Source organism: Bombina bombina, chromosome 2 (genome assembly GCF_027579735.1).
Source record: "Bombina bombina isolate aBomBom1 chromosome 2, aBomBom1.pri, whole genome shotgun sequence".
NCBI classification, from domain to species: Eukaryota; Metazoa; Chordata; class Amphibia; order Anura; family Bombinatoridae; genus Bombina; species Bombina bombina.
In genome coordinates this window covers 1,015,525,512-1,015,544,608 of record NC_069500.1, presented here as the reverse complement: position 1 = coordinate 1,015,544,608, position 19,097 = coordinate 1,015,525,512, and the positions used below count along the sequence as shown (strand labels likewise).

Here is a 19,097-nt window from a genome sequence, read left to right as displayed (position 1 = left end):
AACCACATTTAAATAGTGTTACAAAACAACCCACAATACCTCAATCATAGTGAAAAAACCGCCAAACAATTAAGCACATACACAGCTCAAAATCGTCAAACCGGAAGTAGAAAAATTCCCCACTTCCGGTCCAGCGTTACAACTTGTCTAAGTTGATACAAAACATAATAACATAGGAACCTCAAAGCAATAATGTGAACAACTGAAATACCTCTGAAGTTAGTGTGCATTACATCTCTAGTGTAATATAGCAAAAAAACGGGTCACTGTTGATCCGTAAAACAGGAAGTGACATCGCTGTGTGTGAAAAGGAAGTGGGGCATGAAACATAGCCCTATGTGAAACAAGCTCCTAGTGTCAAAAACGGAAGTGTGACATATGTGTGTGACACTGATAGTTATAGATAATACAAAAACTGTAAACTAACATATATTACACAGTGGTGTGTTGAAAGAAAATATTTGCAAATGCAAGTGAGGATAATGAAAATGAATAGGCAAAACTGGAAAAGATGAAGTTATGCAGAAAAAATGTGTATCCAAAATGCCTAAAGCCTGCCTAATCGAATCTAGAAAAGGCAGATAAGTAATAGACATATGAACATGTAAATTAAAAAACGCCAAAAATGACAGTTGTTAAAATGCACAACTATATAATAATGCTGTGAATGTGACAGACAACTACCTATTTAGATTGTGTTAAAAAATAAAGAATACCTATGTGACAAACTACATTGAACAACAGACTGTGGAACAAAACAAGAGGTCCTGTTGCTAATATACATAATACCGTTTCAGTATGGACACAAAACATGTTAATGAAATGTCAGCTAGTTCTAGCATAAAATAAGAATAAGGAGACCAGTTTAGATAATATAGGGCAAGGCATTTACAGCTGATTTCCAGCCAGCCTTGATGAAAGCCACTATAGGGGTACATAATGGATCTTATAACTTGTTGTATTCTTATCCTATTCCACTAGGGAACCAAGTGATTCCAAACATCTGGAACAGCAATGGGGTCCAATGTGGCCCCAGGTGATACATAGATGATATCATACTTGTATGGAAGGGGGATGTTGATAGTCTCCAAAAATGTTTCACAGTATTTAATGATACCCCTACTACTGTCAGATTCAAAATGAATTACAGTTTGTCCACCGTACAGTTTCTAGACTTAAAAATTACAAAAAAGAATAATAATCTTGAAACCACTCTTTACACAAAGCCAACTGATCGTAATTCCTTACTTAGGGCAGAAAGCTGCCATCCTCTTACACTCACCAAGGGAATTATCAAATCACAATATATACGTACAATACGCAATAACTCTAATCCAGGTGTAGGGGTCTCACAACTGAGTGGAATGAGAACCAAGTTCCTCCAGAGGGGCTATAAAGTGAAACAGATTGATCCTATTCTTGAAAGCATTAAAGGACTCACACAAGATGATGCTCTTAAAGAGAATACCAACAATACAGACAAAATCCCAAAAGTAATATTTACTATGACATTTGCTCCAAACACCAAACAGCTAGGCCAAATTACCAAGCACAATTGGACTATCCTAAACTCTGATCACAAGCTGCAGTTTGCAAGAACTCACATCCCTATGGTGGGGTATAAACACAATGCCAACATTCGAGACCTGTTGGTTAAAACCGATCCTGTTCTAACATATCAAACTTCGCACTCAACCAATATTCGTGGCTGCTACAAGTGCCCTAATTGTACCACCTGCAATGGCTTAATAGCCACAAAAAAATTCAATCACCCACTCAACAATAAGAAATACAGCATCTTACATTCTATCACATGTACTACGAAATTTTTAGTCTATATGCTGTTTTGCCCATGTGGGAAACATTATATCGGAAAGACACAGGGTACACTACGTGAACATATGGCTAATCACTGATCAGCCATGCGACAAGTCCTGGACAAGGGACACTCTGACTAGCCTGTGGCCCGCCATTGTCTTGAAGCTAAACATCTTGTGGAAGCGGTGAGGATGTTTCTGATTGACCACATCCCCAAGCCACTCAGAGAAGGGGATAGAAACAAGCTACTACACAAACGGAAGGCGGAATGGATTATGAGACTGGACACTGTTGTCCCAAAGGGGCTGAACTCCATGCCCGATTTGGGAATTTTCTTGTGAGCTGTCTTTGTGGCTAGAGTGGTATATGGGTTGCTGGAATTAGCAGATGTTTGACATCTGTAGATGTGGGACATGTGCATACTCACCCTGGATCCGGGCGCTGATTTGGATTTCATCTATCCAAGTGTGGCACCCCGGTTGGAAGAAAGTTTAATTCCTTGCCATACTCCCTGAATAATACCTGTTAGCCTTCAATCATCACTTGATTCCCTAGTGGCGATGTTGTATAGCAGTGATTTTCAACCACTGTGCCGTGACACACTAGTGTGCCGTGAGAGATCGTCAGGTGTGCTGCCGTGAATTGGTGCTTATCCTACACTGATTGTGAAACTCTTATTCTGGTGTCCCCAAGACTTAGGGACTTTAACAGTAGGATCACTTGGGCCCCAGTAGTTTCTGCTTTTGGGCTCAATACTTGTGCACTGCTTACTGCCCTAACAAGCGGAACTTTTACTTGCATGTAACTACTGCATATCACTTAAGAATTTATTTTCATCACTGGTACCCCCCTAACAGCCATAACACGTGGAACATTTGATTGCTGTTATTGTGCCTCTAGCTTTGGTAATACAGTTGTAGTTATGCTAATAGATTGTTAAGCTTTTTACGGCTTACAGATAGAGAGGGCGCCAAAGGCTAAAGGTATCAGACACCAATATAGTGTTAAAAATTATTTAATAGAAGTCAATATACAAACATAAAATCAACCAATATAAATAGGGACGTCTCCCTAGGTTTTTAAAATCCTATGTAACAGCTTATTGCTACAATGAGATAAACAAATGAGGTTCAGATAGACATAAAATACATATACGATCTAATTTAAATGCATTAATCAGTTAATAAGTTAAAACTAAAAATAAATAAAATAAGAAACGATATACGTTATACTAGAAATTTAGATATGCATATGCCCAAGGGATACAGCAGATATTTCCCAAGTTTACTGTGGGATATAGAATGGCGTGGAGCTTTCCAATAAAGTAGATTAGTCCTGAAAATGTCCAGTACACCTGAAATCGTAGTATAATGCTTTGTTTCAAAAATATAACAGTGTTAAAGCAGTACTTTACTTTACTTTACCGCCTGTGAAATCTTCAGTCACACCAGGGACCACTACGAGAGCCAAGGCAGTCTCTCCCGAGCTGCAAACACAGATCACACACATGTGTACGAACGGCATCTGACGTCACGCCTCGTCCGTTTGTTTCCTATGTAGGCAGTATGAAAGGGTGCTGGTATCGAGTGTTACAAAGTTGTGAATGTTGTCAACTCCTTCAGTGCACAAGCACTCTTTAGGGATAGTGTCTCTTAGAGAGGTGCTTGGTATTAGTTCCTAAGCGCACTTCTAATTTCTGTTTACTCTTAGTTATGCTAATGTCATGCTAATAAAGCTTAATTGAATTGACTAAATTGTATATATATATATATATATATATATATACTGTATATATACTGTATTTGGCTATAATGTGTGATTTTGTAAAATTTTGAGATGATGGTGTGCCGTAGGATTTTTTTAATGTAAAAAAATGTGCCTTGGCAAATTTTTTTTGAAAATCACTGTTGTATAGGATAAGAATACAACAAGTTATAAGATCCATTATGTACCCCTATAGTGGCTTTCATCTAGGCTGGCTGGAAATCAGCTGTAAATGCCTTGCCCTTTATTATCTAAACTGGTCTCCTTATCCTATGCTTTATGCTAGAACTAGCTGACATTTCATTAACATGTTTTGTGTCCATACTGAAACGGTATTATGTATATTAGCAACAGGACCTCTTGTTTTGTTCCACAGTCTGTTGTTCAATGTAGTTTGACACATAGGTATTCTTTATTTTTTAATTTACATGTTCATATGTCTATTACTTAGCTGTCTTTTCTATGTTCGATTAGGCAGGCTTTAGGCATTTTGGATACACATTTTTTATGCCTAACTTCATCTTTCCAGTTTTGCCTATTCATTTTCAATATCCTCACTTGCATTTGCAAATATTTTCTTTCAACGCACCACTGTGTAATATATGTTAGTTTGCTGTTTTTGTATTATCTATAACTATCTGTGTCACACACATATGTCACACTTCCGTTTTTGACACTAGGAGCTTGTTTCACATAGGGCTATGTTTCATGCCCCACTTCCTTTTCACACACAGTGATGTCACTTCCTGTTTTACGGATCAACAGTGACCCGTTTTTTTGCTATATTACACTAGAGATGTAATGCACACTAACTTCAGAGGTATTTCAGTTGTTCACATTATTGCTTTGAGGTTCCTATGTTATTATGTTTTGTATCAACTTAGACAAGTTGTAACGCCGGACCGGAAGTGGGGAATTTTTCTACTTCCGGTTTGACGATTTTGAGCTGTGTATGTGCTTAATTGTTTGGTGCTTTTGAGGTATTGTGGGTTGTTTTGTAACACTATTTAAATGTGGTTTGTACACTTTGAATTTATTCTGAAGAAGGGGAGAATCTATCGCCGAAACGTCAATTATATTTACACTTTTGAAAAATGTCCTGTGTCTTCACTGTTTGTGTTGTGGATGCATTACTGGAGTGCAAGCACAGGTGATTGACCCAGGAGGGCGGATTCAGCATTTGCATTTATATATATATTGATGTCTCACTTACACGGGAAGATAATATAGCAGTCTTAGCCCTACAGGACCTTTTAATTGATTCTGAAGGTAGCCAATACATTCCTTCTCAGGAAGAACATGTGGTTACTAATATATATGTTCCCTCAAATTTAAAAGCCAAATCAAGATATATGCCTCAGTTATCTATGGTACCTGCAGTAAATATCTTCATTAAAACAAGTAGAAAAAGACATACAAAATCTATCTATTACAGGTCTGGTAGACAATAATTTAAGTGGAGCAGAATGAAGAGCCCTAAATGACTTGATGAATGCAAAAGGTGTGATCATTAAGGCTGCCGATAAAGGTGGGAATTTGTTTTTATGGAATGAGAATATGTATGTCCTAGAGGTAAAGAGACAGCTTTTAGATAGGAAGCAATACCAGTGCCTGTCATTTAATCCTATTTCCTCTATACAAAACGCACTCTTTTCTATTTTGAAAGAGGCAAAGGACAATGGCACTATAACTCCTTCGGAGTTCAAATATCTTTACCCTGAGCATCCCATAATGCCAGTTTTCTATTGTATCCCAAAGATACATAAAAATCCCACCAATCCACCTGGCCGGCCGATAATAGCAGGCATCGGCAGTCTAACAGAGAACATTGGCAATTACATTGACCACTTCCTAAGACCTTTCCTTACCACTATGCCCTCATTTGTCCTAGACACAGTTGACTTTCTGAGAAAAATTGAGGGACTGGTGGTTCCAAAAGGGGCATTTTTGGTATGCCTAGATGTCAAAGGACTCTATTCGTCCATCCCACATGATGTAGGGATCGAGGCATGCAAACACTTTCTCAATACAAGAGGAAGCCATGTCCAGAGGCATACGGACTTTATTGTTGAACTACTTACCTTTTTATTAACCAACAATGTGTTCATATTCAACAATAAGATCTATAAACAGCTAAGAGGCACATCCATGGGCGCTACATGTGCCCCAACCTATGCCTTCCTACATCTGGGCATTTGGGAGATGGAAGAGGTTTTTCAGAGCCCCCTATTTGAGGAAAACATCCACATATGGTTACAATATGTGGATGACATTTTCCTCATCTGGGAGGGCTCTGAGAACCTCCTAAAACAATTTGTAGATACCCTAAATGTCAATAGAAGAAACATCCCTCTTACTGTACAATATAGTGAAGAGATGATTGCATTCCTAGACATTGAGGTAAAACTTGATAAGAGTATAGTGTCAACAGAAAACTTTCGGAAATTCACTGCAACTAATAGCCTCCTACTTGCCTCCAGTCACCATCCAAATCACCTGAAAAAAGGTATACCCAAAGGCCAATTTCTAAGGCTGCGCAGAAATTGCTCAACTAAAGAGAAGTACTTAAAACATGCATTAGAAATGGAGCAAATATTTCTAGATAGGGGGTACTCTAAGAGAGTGGTAAAAGGGGCCTTTAATAATGCTTTGCATATGGTTAGGGATAAACTCCTTATGCCTATACATAAGACAGATGATTCAAAAATAAGATTAGTCACAGATTATAACTGCCACTGGAATTCATTAAAAAGTATCCTGGCAAAAAACTGGCACATTCTTACTAGTGACACAGGAGTACTAAAAGAAGTAGGCAAATTTTCAAACATTACTGCTGGAAGTGCATCAAACCTAAAAGATAAGCTTGTAAGAAGCCAATATACATCTAAGGCAAGACAGAGTGACTGGCTCACACAACACAGATCTTTGGGTAATTATCCCTGTGGTAAGTGTGTTGCATGTAAGTTTATGCGAAAGACCAAAGAGTTCAGTACTAATACTGGCAAAACTTACAAACTTAAGCATTTCATGAACTGTGACACTGAGGGGGTTCTTTATCTGCTCTCCTGCGAGTGCCCACTTTTTTATGTGGGTAAAACGAGGAGGGCAATAAAGGACCGCATCACTGAACACAGCGACGATGTGAAAAATAAAAATCCTAAAAGTAACGTTGCAAGACACTTTGAATTAATACACAATTGCAATCCTGATTCGCTCAGATTTGTGGGCATAGACAAAGGCATCACAAACGGCAGAGGGGGCGATAATGACAAGACCCTATTAAGAAAGGAGTGCAGGTGGATCTCAATTCTTGAGACACAAATTCCAAATGGTCTCAATGATAAATTAGACATGGCCTGCTTCCTATAAAAACGTCCAAAGTATCAATGAGATATGGGTATAATAAAATATAATTTTGCTTTACCTTATAGGATAAATAAACCCTTTACACTCTACCCAAGGTTGAGAAATTGAGAAATTAACATAGTAATTTTGTGATGACTTCTTGAATTTATATTTGGTTTTAATAACTTAACGAAATGGTAATAATGTTAATAGACAGCTTTCTTTCAATTTACGCTGTTTTTAAATTATGTAAACATAAGTATATAGGTAGTATGTTTTAAAGTCACTATAATTTGCGATAGCAACATGCAAAACCTTCACCTTCCAGCAGAGGCGCAAGGCATCTAAAGTATAAATCAAGATGCTTGAATCAAAGCAGAATTACGCCCTGACGAAGCCCGGTCTGAATTCCAGTTGAGCGGGTGAAACGCGCGTCAGCATTGGCTGAGCCGACCAGGTCATGTGATACACGCAGAATACCACCTTTTTTTGGTTCTGGCGTTGGAGACCGCAGTTAACATGGAACTGTAATGTATCTGAGAAGCACCCAACAACGTGGACACTTGAAATTGGAGTGTCCGAAAATAAGGTTGTATTAGTTTACATTGCTGACACCTGATACATGAAAGTTACAATACCTATGCAAGTACTTGTCATGAATGGATGACCCGACCAAGGAAGTTTACGGCACAAAAAAAAGTCATAAAGTTGCATGATATGGGATAAGATGCAGATCCAGGTCCTAAAAAGACTGTGAATGTTTGAAAAGTCACTGCTTGAGGTCATACATTTCTTGCTAAGACTGTGCACTATTTAACTCAACTTGACTCATGCTTGCTTATATCTGGCAACTAACATGTCCTTTGCACCTATGCTTTAACATCTCTGCATCCTGCATACAGGCTTCTTCATGGGACTGTATATACATGTTTGTTGATTGCTAGATGCGAAGTATTTGTATGAGCGACACTTGCAAAATTGTGCTTTCTCGTTTTGCTTTGTACATATTCAGTGAGTCCACTTACTTGTCTGCTTAGATCCCAAATAACACCTGCACAGCATCTAGCCCCTTACATACAGAGGTGCTGCAAGCAGCTGGGTGTAGCAAGACTTGAGATGGTCTCTCTAGATATAACCCATGTTACATTGTACGAGCATTTCCATGTATACTATATACCATGTGTAATACTTTCCACTTTTGCACATCACAGATACTGTAGAACTAGCCACTTAGATCCCTTATTACACCTGCCCAGGCTATACCTCTAGTACAAGGATTAGGGGGTTCTGTGTGCAGCAGGGTGTAGTGGGCTGTATATACATTTCTGTGATCTGACAAGACAGTTTGTTACTATTTTTCATCTAATGGTTGTATTTTGGCGTGTACCCCTGACCGGTCAGGTTCTATAATGAAGTCATCTATGAGCTAAATTTCTCATGCTTATGTGTTTTAATAAGGCTTCTCTTGCATGAATCTGCTCCCATGGTGCGGAGGAGGGATTTTCACGATTAAAACTATTTTGACAATTTAAGTGATTTGGGAGTTTTTTTCAAAAGAGTGCTGAAACCTTACTAAGCACTCTCAGGATTTGCAAACATAATTTTTCATTTGTAAAGTTTTGGGGATATGTGTTCTCCTTCTTCAGACAATCAAATGAGACAAAATCTGGTGTTTAATAAATCGTCTTCAACTTACCCCCCATTTTGGGCAAGCTCGTGCAGTGACATGTGAGATCATTCGAGACTTGCTGTGAAAATGTGCCTATGATGTATGTTGTGTATTGTTGTCAAGGCAACTGTGTAGTTCAGGACAAATGATCGTTATAACACTAGTAAACTTGCTGTTCAGATTTCTTTTTGTGTTCCAGGATTTGTTTCCTTGGAATCGCTTCAAGTTCCTGCATTTGTATTTTTTTATATAAAAAATTTGTTACTGCTAATTAAACTATTGACTCAATCAAATTGGCTGAGCTTAAAAGGAGGCCTCCTTAAAGGGACAGTCTCTTCTTGTGTATTCTTCTAAACCTTCTTGTTTACATAGCTTCCCTGTAACCAGTACTTGAAATTTTCAAAATAGGTGGGGAAATAACAGACAAAAGCAACTATGTCCAATGACAAAGTAAAGGTAAATTCGGAATTTGTAAACAATTTAATACACTTCAGCAAGTAATATGGATCACTGGGTCACAGTACACTATCCCTTTAAAGGACTGGTAAATACAGTAAATTGACATAATCAACAAATGTATGCTAAAAAGACAATGCAATAGCACTTAGTCTTAACTTCCAATAAGAGGGTGATTTATCAAGCTGAGGCGGACAGGGGCACACATACGCGCCCCTATGCGCCGCAGCTTACTTCTGGCGGGCTGAATTCCCCTGGGGGAATTCAGCATTGCACACCAGCACTATTTTGATTGCGGAGATTGAATGTTGCCACTTTAGAGGTGGCAAAAGATTAGGGAATCAGCGGTCTGATGTCTGCTGCTTGTTAAATACGGCGTGCAGGTTCTCTTGTGAGAACCTGCAGCCGTAGTGGGCCGAAAAAGCCTTCGATAAATCGACCCCTAAGTAGTAGATTGTTTTCTCCAATGAAAAATGAAGAAATCCAGCTGTGAGTGCAGAGAAAAAAATTATTTCTTTATTGTTTCCTCTTAAAAACAGCTTCTCTTGTAAAACAAATTAGGAGAAAGAAAAAGGTCTTACACGTTTCAGCTCTCTGGAGCCGTACTCATAGACCATTGATCTGTTGCTATAACAGCTCAAATTTATACCTTGATAATTGAGGTCATGAAAAATCACCTGTACCTAATAGTAATGCTGTTTAAACCTTTAATATTCTCATATGTTTGTATATACTTTGTACTCTACATAGGGTTAAAGAGTGTGTATGCCTTTACTGGGCACGGTGAGTCTATTCAATATGCACTTGTTGTGTTAACTAAAGTAACTCCCATGCATCAAACTTAATATACAGCCTACGGCTTTGGGAATATTCCTACTTTTTAGATGTGAGTGTCCCTGTATTAATGCTCGTAAAGTATCCCTAAGATAAGTTTCATATTACTGTACTTTTAAGATAATTTTTGGTTAGCCAGTTGTAAAAGTTTTTTATTTAGAATTCTATGAATATTTTTTTTTTTATATAGTTTTAAGACAATAGAGTCAAGGAGAGTGAAGCGGGTTCATTCCCAGAAATTGATGAGATCAAATCTGGAATTGAACCCGTGGTGTTCTTGTTTTTAAACAAACATCCAGAAGAACATTTGAGAATTTTGTCAAAGTCCCCCCCTCTAGAATTCATTGTTACTTATTCTATAATGGTCCACTTCAGTGATTTTGTGTTTCTAGCATGTTCTTCTATAACACGTTTAGCCACTGGTAGGAGTTTATCCTCTCTTTTTCTGCTTTTGTCTGTATCTACAGTAATGCTTGAGAGATGTTCTCTTATGCAAGTTCGTATTTCTCTTAAGGTTTTACCAACATACTGTAGATGACAGAGATTTCACTCTATGAGTGATACCACCCCTTTTTCTCTACAATTTAAACATCTTTCTATTTCAAAAATGTCTTCTGTCTTTGCTGAACTAAAGGTATTCCCTGTTTCAACATGTTTGCAGGCTTTACAATCACTGAAGTCACACTTGTGTAGCCCTTTTATTTGTAACCAGGAAAAATGTCTGTTGGCGACTTTGGGAACTGTTGGTGACACCATATTGCCTATAGTTCTTCCTTTTCTATATGAAAAGAGACATATTTTTTCAGCAATTTTGGCTAAGATTTTGTCAGCTCTCAATATAGGTAAATGTTTTCTTATTATGCCACATATTTGATTATACTGTGGCGAATATTGGGTAACAAATTTGATGTTATCTTGGTCTTTCATATATTTTGGTCTGTTCTGGGGTACTTTGTCCCTGATTAAATCTGTCTGATCCATACTAGACACTGCTAGACTGGCATCTTTTATAACCTGCCTGCTGTAATCCCTGTCTCTCAAATGTATACGTGCCACCTCCTTAATATAATCTTCATGAACGGTACAATTTTGCTTCACTCTCATATGTTGACCCTTCGCTATGGCTTTAAATGTTTTTCTCAGATTATTGCTTTTCAAAATGGGTTTTCTATATAGGGTTATTTCAGCTTGTCTTTCATTAGTATTTCCTCTCAGTGTAAGGTCCAAATAGTGGATCTCTCTATTTTGCACCTCATGTGAAAAGTGTACCTCCATTTTGTTATGTTCTACATATTCTAGAAATCCGGATAGTATCTTGTCATCCCCTTCCCATATTAAAAGATTGTTTTATGATATGCAAATTCTCATTTTTTTTGCTTCAAAATACTGTTTTAACACAGCTATCCTTTTAACAGGATTATTGCAGCAAACCTGTTAAAAGGATAGCTGTGTTAAAACAGTATTTTGAAGCAAAAAAAACAGAGAGTTTACATATCTAATTTGCATATCTTACCCAGAATTCTCTTGTGCATTGGTAACATTGTATATGAGGTATTTCTAGGAAAAAGCGAGCGGGAATCTTGCCTAGATGTGCAACTATTTAAATTGATTTAATTTTGAGACATGGAGGATTTTAATTTGTTTTTTATCTCCCCCCATAATTTTAATGAAGTTTTGTATATATATATATATATATATATATATATATATATACATATATATATATATATATATATATATATATATATATATATATATATATATATATATGTTATTGTGTGTAAAGTGTAAAGGCTGGTTGGATAAATAATGGAATTCTATTAAATTAAATCAATAAATCAATTGTCTAACAGGCTAAAATAATTTATTGTTAGGTAAATAGCTTGTAGACTTTTTGAAGAAACCATGTAAATCTTGCACATTTCATTAAAAGAATGCAGTTGGTTACATGCTGGACAGAATGCTAGATGCTTTATTTTTTATTTTTTAAAGGTTAAAGGAATTACATGTCCCAGCAGACTTTTAGCTATTTAATGCTGTTTTACAATTGTTGTTTTCCGAGTGTTTTTTTCCTCTTTAATCAGTTTCCCTACACTGTAAAATATTGATCTAATTTTCTTATTTCATTTTGTTTCAGAGAAATGGTCAATGCGTGGTTTGCTGAAAGAGTTCACACAATACCGGCTACAAAAGAAGGCGGGAAAACTGCTACAGAAACAAACCAACTTTTTGAAAATAACACACAGGCAACTCCAGTTAGGAAGATTTCTGCCTCTGAATTTGATAGGCCTCTCAGGCCAATTGTTGTAAAGGACTCTGTAGGAACAGTCACATTCCTCTCTGATTCAGAAAAAAGGGAACTAATGCCTCTGCAACCACCAAATGTATCCAGTGCTAGTGATCAATGTTCAAGGCTTTTGGAACTAGTGAAGGATATTTCAAGTCATCTTGATGTCACAGCCCTATGCCACAAAATCTTCTTGCACATTCATGAACTTATCGCAGCTGATCGATATTCCCTTTTTTTGGTGTGTGAGGACAGTTCCAATGAGAAGTTTCTGGTCAGTCGATTGTTTGATGTAGCAGAAGGGACCACCTTGGAAGAAGCATCAAATAATTGCATCCGTCTGGAGTGGAGTAAAGGGATTGTGGGACATGTGGCAGAGTTTGGTCAGCCTTTGAATATAAAAGATGCATACAAGGTAAAATTAAAACTATAAAAATAAATATAGATTAAGGGAAAAAATTGCATACACTGTTCTTGGTTTTGATGGGATAACCCGTTGGAAGCCAGAGAGTGCTACAATGTGTTCTCTCCCTCCCTGGCAACCAAGAGTTTACAGAGAACAATGATTAAACTGTTCATTATAGTTTTATTTACATTAAACCTCAGAGCATTCTGTGCTTTCTTACAAGTTTCCTCCCCCCCTGGAAATAGTGAATATAAGGTAAAAATAATGCCAGATATTACGTTTGCATGTTAACTCCTATAACATAAGGAGGTTCCAATTGAAAGCAGTGGCTGATGTTACTTTAGTGGTAAACCATAAACTAGTTGTTGTCAATATCATGCTAAGTGTCATTTTTAGTTTTCTTTAAACAATGTAGAAAAAAATTAAATTGTAACTACAAAAATATAAATGTAATGATATTTTATATAATACATTGATTGCAACTGCCATTTTATATAGTACATTGATTGGAACTGCCAAAGATCAATACTTACCAGAGGGTGCTTATTCTCCCTATCATATTGAATTTTATGCACTGTACATGTGAATTATCAGTAAATCTAATGAGAAACTAATGGAGTATATATATATATATATATATATATATATATGTACAGTATATACATACAGTATCTCACAAAAGTGAGTACACCCGTCACATTTTTGTAAATATTTTATTATATCTTTTCATGTGACAACACTGAAGAAATGACGCTTTACTACAATGTAAAGAGGTGAGAGTACAGCCTGTATAACAGTGTAAATTTGCTGTCCCCTTAAAATAACTCAACACACAGCCATTTATGTCTAAAACGTTGGCAACAAAAGTGAGTACACCCCTAAGTGGAAATGTCCAAATTGGGCCCAATTAGCCATTTTCCCTCCCTGGTGTCATGTGACTAGTTAGTGTTATAAGGTCTCAGGTGTGAATGGGAAGCAGATGTGTTAAATTTGGTGTTATCGCTTTCACACTCTCTCATACTGGTCACTGGAAGTTCAACGTGGCACCTCATGGCAAAGAACTCTCTGAGGATCTGAAAAAAGAATTGTTGCACTACATAAAGATGGCCTGGGCTATAAGAAGATTGCCAAGATCCTGAAACTGAGCTGCAGCACGGTGGGCAAGACCATACAGTGGTTTCGCAGGACAGGTTCCACTCAGAACCGGCCACGCCATAGTTGACCAAAGAAGTTGAGTGCACATGCTCAGCGTCATATCCAGAGGTTGTCTTTGGGAAATAGATGTATGAGTGCTGCCAGCATTGCTGTAGAGATTGAAGGGGTAGGGGGTCAGCCTGTCAGTGCTCAGACCATACGCCGCACACTGCATCAAATTGGTCTGCATGGCTGTCGTCTCAGAAGAAAGCCTCTTCTAAAGATGATGCACAAGAAAGCCTGCAAACAGTTGGCTGAAGACAATCAGACTAATGACATGGATTGTTGGAGCCATGTCCTGTGGTCCGATGAGACCAAGATAAACTTATTTGGTTCAGATGGTGTCAAGCATGTGTGGCGGCAACAAGGTGAGAAGTACAAAGACAAGTTTGTCTTGCCTACAGTCAAGCATGGTGGTGGGAGTGTCATGGTCTGGGCCTGCATGAGTGCTGACAGCACTGGGGAGCTACAGTTTATTGAGGGAACCATGAATGTCAACATGTACTGTGACATACTGAAGCAGAGCATGATCCCCTCCCTTCGGAGACTGGGCCACAGGCAGTATTCCAACATGATAGCAACCCCAAACACACCTCCAAGATGACCACTGCCTTGCTAAAGAAGCTTAGGGTAAAAGTGATGGACTGGCCAAGCATGTCTCCAGACCTAAACCCTATTGAGCATCTGTGAGGCATCCTCAAACAGAAGGTGGGGGAGCACAAGGTCTCTAATATCCACCAGCTCTGTGATGTCATCATGGAGGAGTGGAAGAGGACTCCAATGGCAACCTGTGAAGCTCTGGTGAACTCCATACCCAAGAGGGTTAAGGCAGTGCTGGAAAATAATGGTGGCCACACAAAATATTGTGTCAGGGTGCCAGGAATCTTACTGAGACGAGAAGTGCAAAAATAATCACACCTTTATTAATAGCAAAAAATTATAAAATCTCCACAAGTCAAATAACAAGCCAGGAGTCAAAACCAGAGCTGGTAGTCAGACGAGCCGAGTCAGGAGCCAAAGCGAATAGTCAGACGAGCCAGAATCAGGAACAAGGAGAACAGCAGAGTCAGGAACAAGCCAGGGATCAGGAACCAGGAAGGACGTCAGCAGCCAGGTAATACACAGGAACTCTCACAAACAGGTCTTAGACAACGCAAAGGCAAAGCATACTGAACAGAGGCCCTTTAAATAATAAATGATGACATCACAATTCTGAGACTGCATCTTGTCTCACATGGATGATGCACAACAGTCTGGACATAAAAGGAAGTGCAGGAAGTGAGCAGCATCCCCCACAATGCACCAAGTCAGGAAGAGAGGTGAGTAAAATGGCTGCCAGCAGCACATGGCAAACACAACTGGGAAAAACCCTGACAGTACCCTCCAATCAATGACCCCTCCCCCACGGGAGGACAAAAGGCTTATTGGGGAAACGGGCATGGAAGGCACGGAGGAGGGCGGGAGCATGAACATCAGAGGAGGGAACCCAAGAACGCTCCTCCAGACCGTAGCCCCTCCAGTGAACCAAATACTGTACACGGCCCCTGGACATATGAGAGTCAATAATGCTGCTGACCTCATACTCCTCATGGTTGTCAACAAAGATAGGACGGGGACGAGGCAACACAGTGGTAAACCAATTACAAACCAATGATTTCAAGAGGGAGACATGAAAAACATTAGAGATGCGCAAAGCCGGAGGAAGGTCAAGAGCGTAGGCCACAGGATTAACCCGTCGAAGTATTCGAAAATGACCAACATAACGGGGAGCCAATTTATTGGAAGGCACACAAAGGTTCAAGTTGCGGGAGGACAGCCAAACTCTCTCACCAACCTGGTAGGAAGGTGCGGGCAGACACCTACGATCAGCCTGTAACTTTTGGTGCTGCATAGAACGATGAAGGCAATCCTGAATCTGCACCCACGTGGAACGGAGTTGCCGGAGATGCTCCTCCAAAGCCGGAATACCTTGAGACATGAATGAATCGGGCAACAAGGATGGTTGAAACCCATATTTCGCCATGAACGGGGATAACTTGGAGGAAGCATTAATAGCACTATTACGAGCAAACTCTGCCCAAGGTAACAGTTCAGACCAATTATTGTGGTGATCTGAGAAATAGCAATGGAGGAACTGTTCCAGAGCTTGATTAGACCGTTCCGCAGCCCCATTGGATTGAGGGTGATATGCTGAGGAGAAGGAAAGCTGGATCCCCATTTGAGCACAAAAGGAACACCAAAATCTGGAGACAAACTGGCTACCCCAGTCTGACACTATCTCCTTGAGTAACCCATGTAAATGGAAGACCTCCCGGGCAAAAATTGAAGCAAGCTCCTGAGCGGTAGGCAGCTTCATCAAGGGAATGCAATGTGACATTTTAGAAAAACGGTCAACCACCATAAGGATAACAGTATTGCCATTGGAAACAGGGAGCTTGTCAATGAAGTCCATGGAAAGATGTGTCCAAGGACGCTCACCATTAGCAATAGGTTGAAGAAGATCCACAGGAAGACGTTGAGGAGTCTAATTCTGTGCACAAACTGAGCAGGAGGCAACATATGCAGCAACATCAGAACGAAGGCCTGGCCACCAGAATTGTCGAGTGACAGACCAAATTATTTGGTTCTTGCCTGGGTGACCTGCGGCTTTAGGATAGTAGTAAGTGTGCAAAAGTTTAGTTCGAAGATTCTCAGGAACAAAACACTTACCACTAGGTTTCTCAGGCAGTGCATTGGTTTGTGCAGCCAGGATCTCCTCCCCCAAGGGAGAAGTCAAATTAGTACGTATTGTAGCCAAAATATGGTCAGGAGGTATAACAGGAGTAGGTACAGACTCCTCCTTGGACAGAGGCGAAAATTGACGAGAGAGGGCATCAGTCCTAACATTCTTTCTACCAGGCAGGTAGGAGACCACATAATTAAATCAAGACAAAAATAGCGCCCATCTGGCCTGTCGGGGCGACAAACGTTTTGCTTCAGATAGATAAGTTAAATTCTTGTGGTCAGTAAGAATGAGCACTGGCACGCTAGTACCCTCGAGAAGATGCCTCCATTCCTTGAGTGCCAAAATTATGGCCAGTAATTCCCTGTCGCCAATTTCATAATTGCACTCCGCTAGAGACAATTTCTTAGAGAAGAAACCACACGGATGCAAGGAACCGTCAGGCGTAGGACGTTGAGACATGTCAGTATATTTATGAAAATCTTAGTAGTGCTATCCAAATAATATATCAGTTTATGGCAGGGTTATAAACACACAAAAAAAAAATAGAAACCCTAATCAACCATGCATCTACTAGACCATACAATTAATATAAATACCTGAACTCTTTTATTTAGATAATATCCATGAACATATTGAAGTATATTCGCAATAAAAGGAAATGAAACAAAATTTATATGCGTTAAAACCAACTCTTAAGATATGCTATCCTTCTTACAAAACCCAGAAAAATATACCTTCACAATTCAGCCTTTTATTTATTTAACACAATGGGATTAAAAACCTTTAACATCCAAGCAATACAATTCTAAACAGTGTTTATAAAACAATAGGATAATATATATATTCTGCTATTTAACTGCAATTTATCCTAATACCAAATTAACTGACAATATCAGAACTTGCATAGATGAGTTACTTAGCCAATCAGACACAGATTTGAACAATACCTAGGCTTATAACTACCAATTTAAAATACAATATACTTCACCAAATAAACAGCAATCCAGTTTCCAATATTTCTTAACAGGTCCAATTCACCTCAGAAATTCAAAATTGGGGTAAAGCATATGGAGTCCAATGGTAGGTGTGTGCTTTTGATTAATAACTGCAGCAGTTACTCCTTTCTGGATCAGTCAACACAACCCTCTTTAGTCTCTATGCTGGGGTTTAAATCATCTGATCTCACCCCTCCCCTTTTTGATTATTTATCAGTCATTGGTGAATATTGGAAACGCCCACGGCCTTGTCCCTTTTCATTGGATTATCTTATATTTAACAGCCAAAAGGCTTTCTGGCTGTAGTTCTCTCAACATAACACCGGGTGGCAGCATTACAATTAGACAGTACAAATAAATGCAGCATGACAAAGAAATACAGTTATACATTAAAACATCTTTCTTTAAAATGTATAATAACTGCCATAATTTCTTGCACCAGTCTCTCCCAATATCAATTATAGGTGAAGTGGCATCAGATTAATTTCCTGATCGTTTTGATATGAAACATCACATATATCTAACATTATATTAAAATAATTTATATTTCATTTAGCCTAACAGAAAATTTATATCTCATAGTCATATCACATCAAAGTAACTTCCATATCTTCATCTCACTATATTTTAAAAGATGTATTTGAAACGTTATAAACATTTATTGCACATTCATATGATATGATATTTCATTTCATGCAGGCATTCCATCTGAAATAAAGTAATAAGTGTCATTAATTATTTTTTTCCAGGTCCACAAATATTTATTTATATTCTTAAAAACACAGAGGTTAAGTAAGATCTTTTATGTTTTCAAAACATATATATATATATATATATATATATATATATATATATATATATATATATATATATATATACACATATATATGCAGATTCATTTCTATGTAGATCTGAGATTATCTGTCTGAAAAATATAAACAAAACAGAGGTTATTACACATTTTTGACTGACTAAAACAGTTACCTCCCAAGCTTAGCAAATACCCATGTAATAATAATAGAGAATTAGACAATTTCTCAAATTTCTATATTTAATACATTCTGGGGCATGCATTCAAACAGAAAAAAAATAAATTGATGTTTATTTGTTATCTGTTTTAATGAGTTTCAGAGTCACACCTCAGCATCTGTCTTTTGTTTCCCAAGGTCTTTATTGCCCCTTATGGGGTCAATCCACGAGTAGTTGTAAAAGTCTTAATACAGCACATTTCCTGTAAGTACTATGCTTATCCAACTATTTTAGATTTTATCCTTTTAAGTGATGGTCTTAAATTTGGTAGACCAAATGTTCCATTGTATCAAAGTGCTGTCATTTAACATTGGTTCCCAGGCAATCATATAGATGGTTAAATAAACTGTGTTATATTTCAGTTCCTTGCTAAATTATACAATTGCATAATTTAACATATTGAGTGTGTGAGATCTCCCAGAGATAATCCTTTGTTCTCATTTTAGCCAAGAATGTCTCCTGTGCAATTGGAGAAGTGGGAGAGAACTGAACCTGTCTGAAGTCAGTTCTGAATGCAATGAGTTATTTTCTACTGATCAGTGAAAATATTTGATCAAAGATACAGATTTATTAAT

General features: G+C 38.1%; 1 protein-coding gene across 1 annotated transcript in view; it reads left to right on the top strand.

Moving 5' to 3' along the window:
• PDE5A (phosphodiesterase 5A) overlaps positions 1-19,097 on the top strand; it is a 530,049-nt gene that overhangs the window by 54,470 nt on the left and 456,482 nt on the right. Inside the window, exon 2 of the mRNA XM_053703601.1 lies at positions 12,024-12,588. Within this exon, the coding sequence (XP_053559576.1) occupies positions 12,024-12,588 (565 nt within the window). The remainder of the gene's footprint in view (positions 1-12,023; positions 12,589-19,097) is intronic.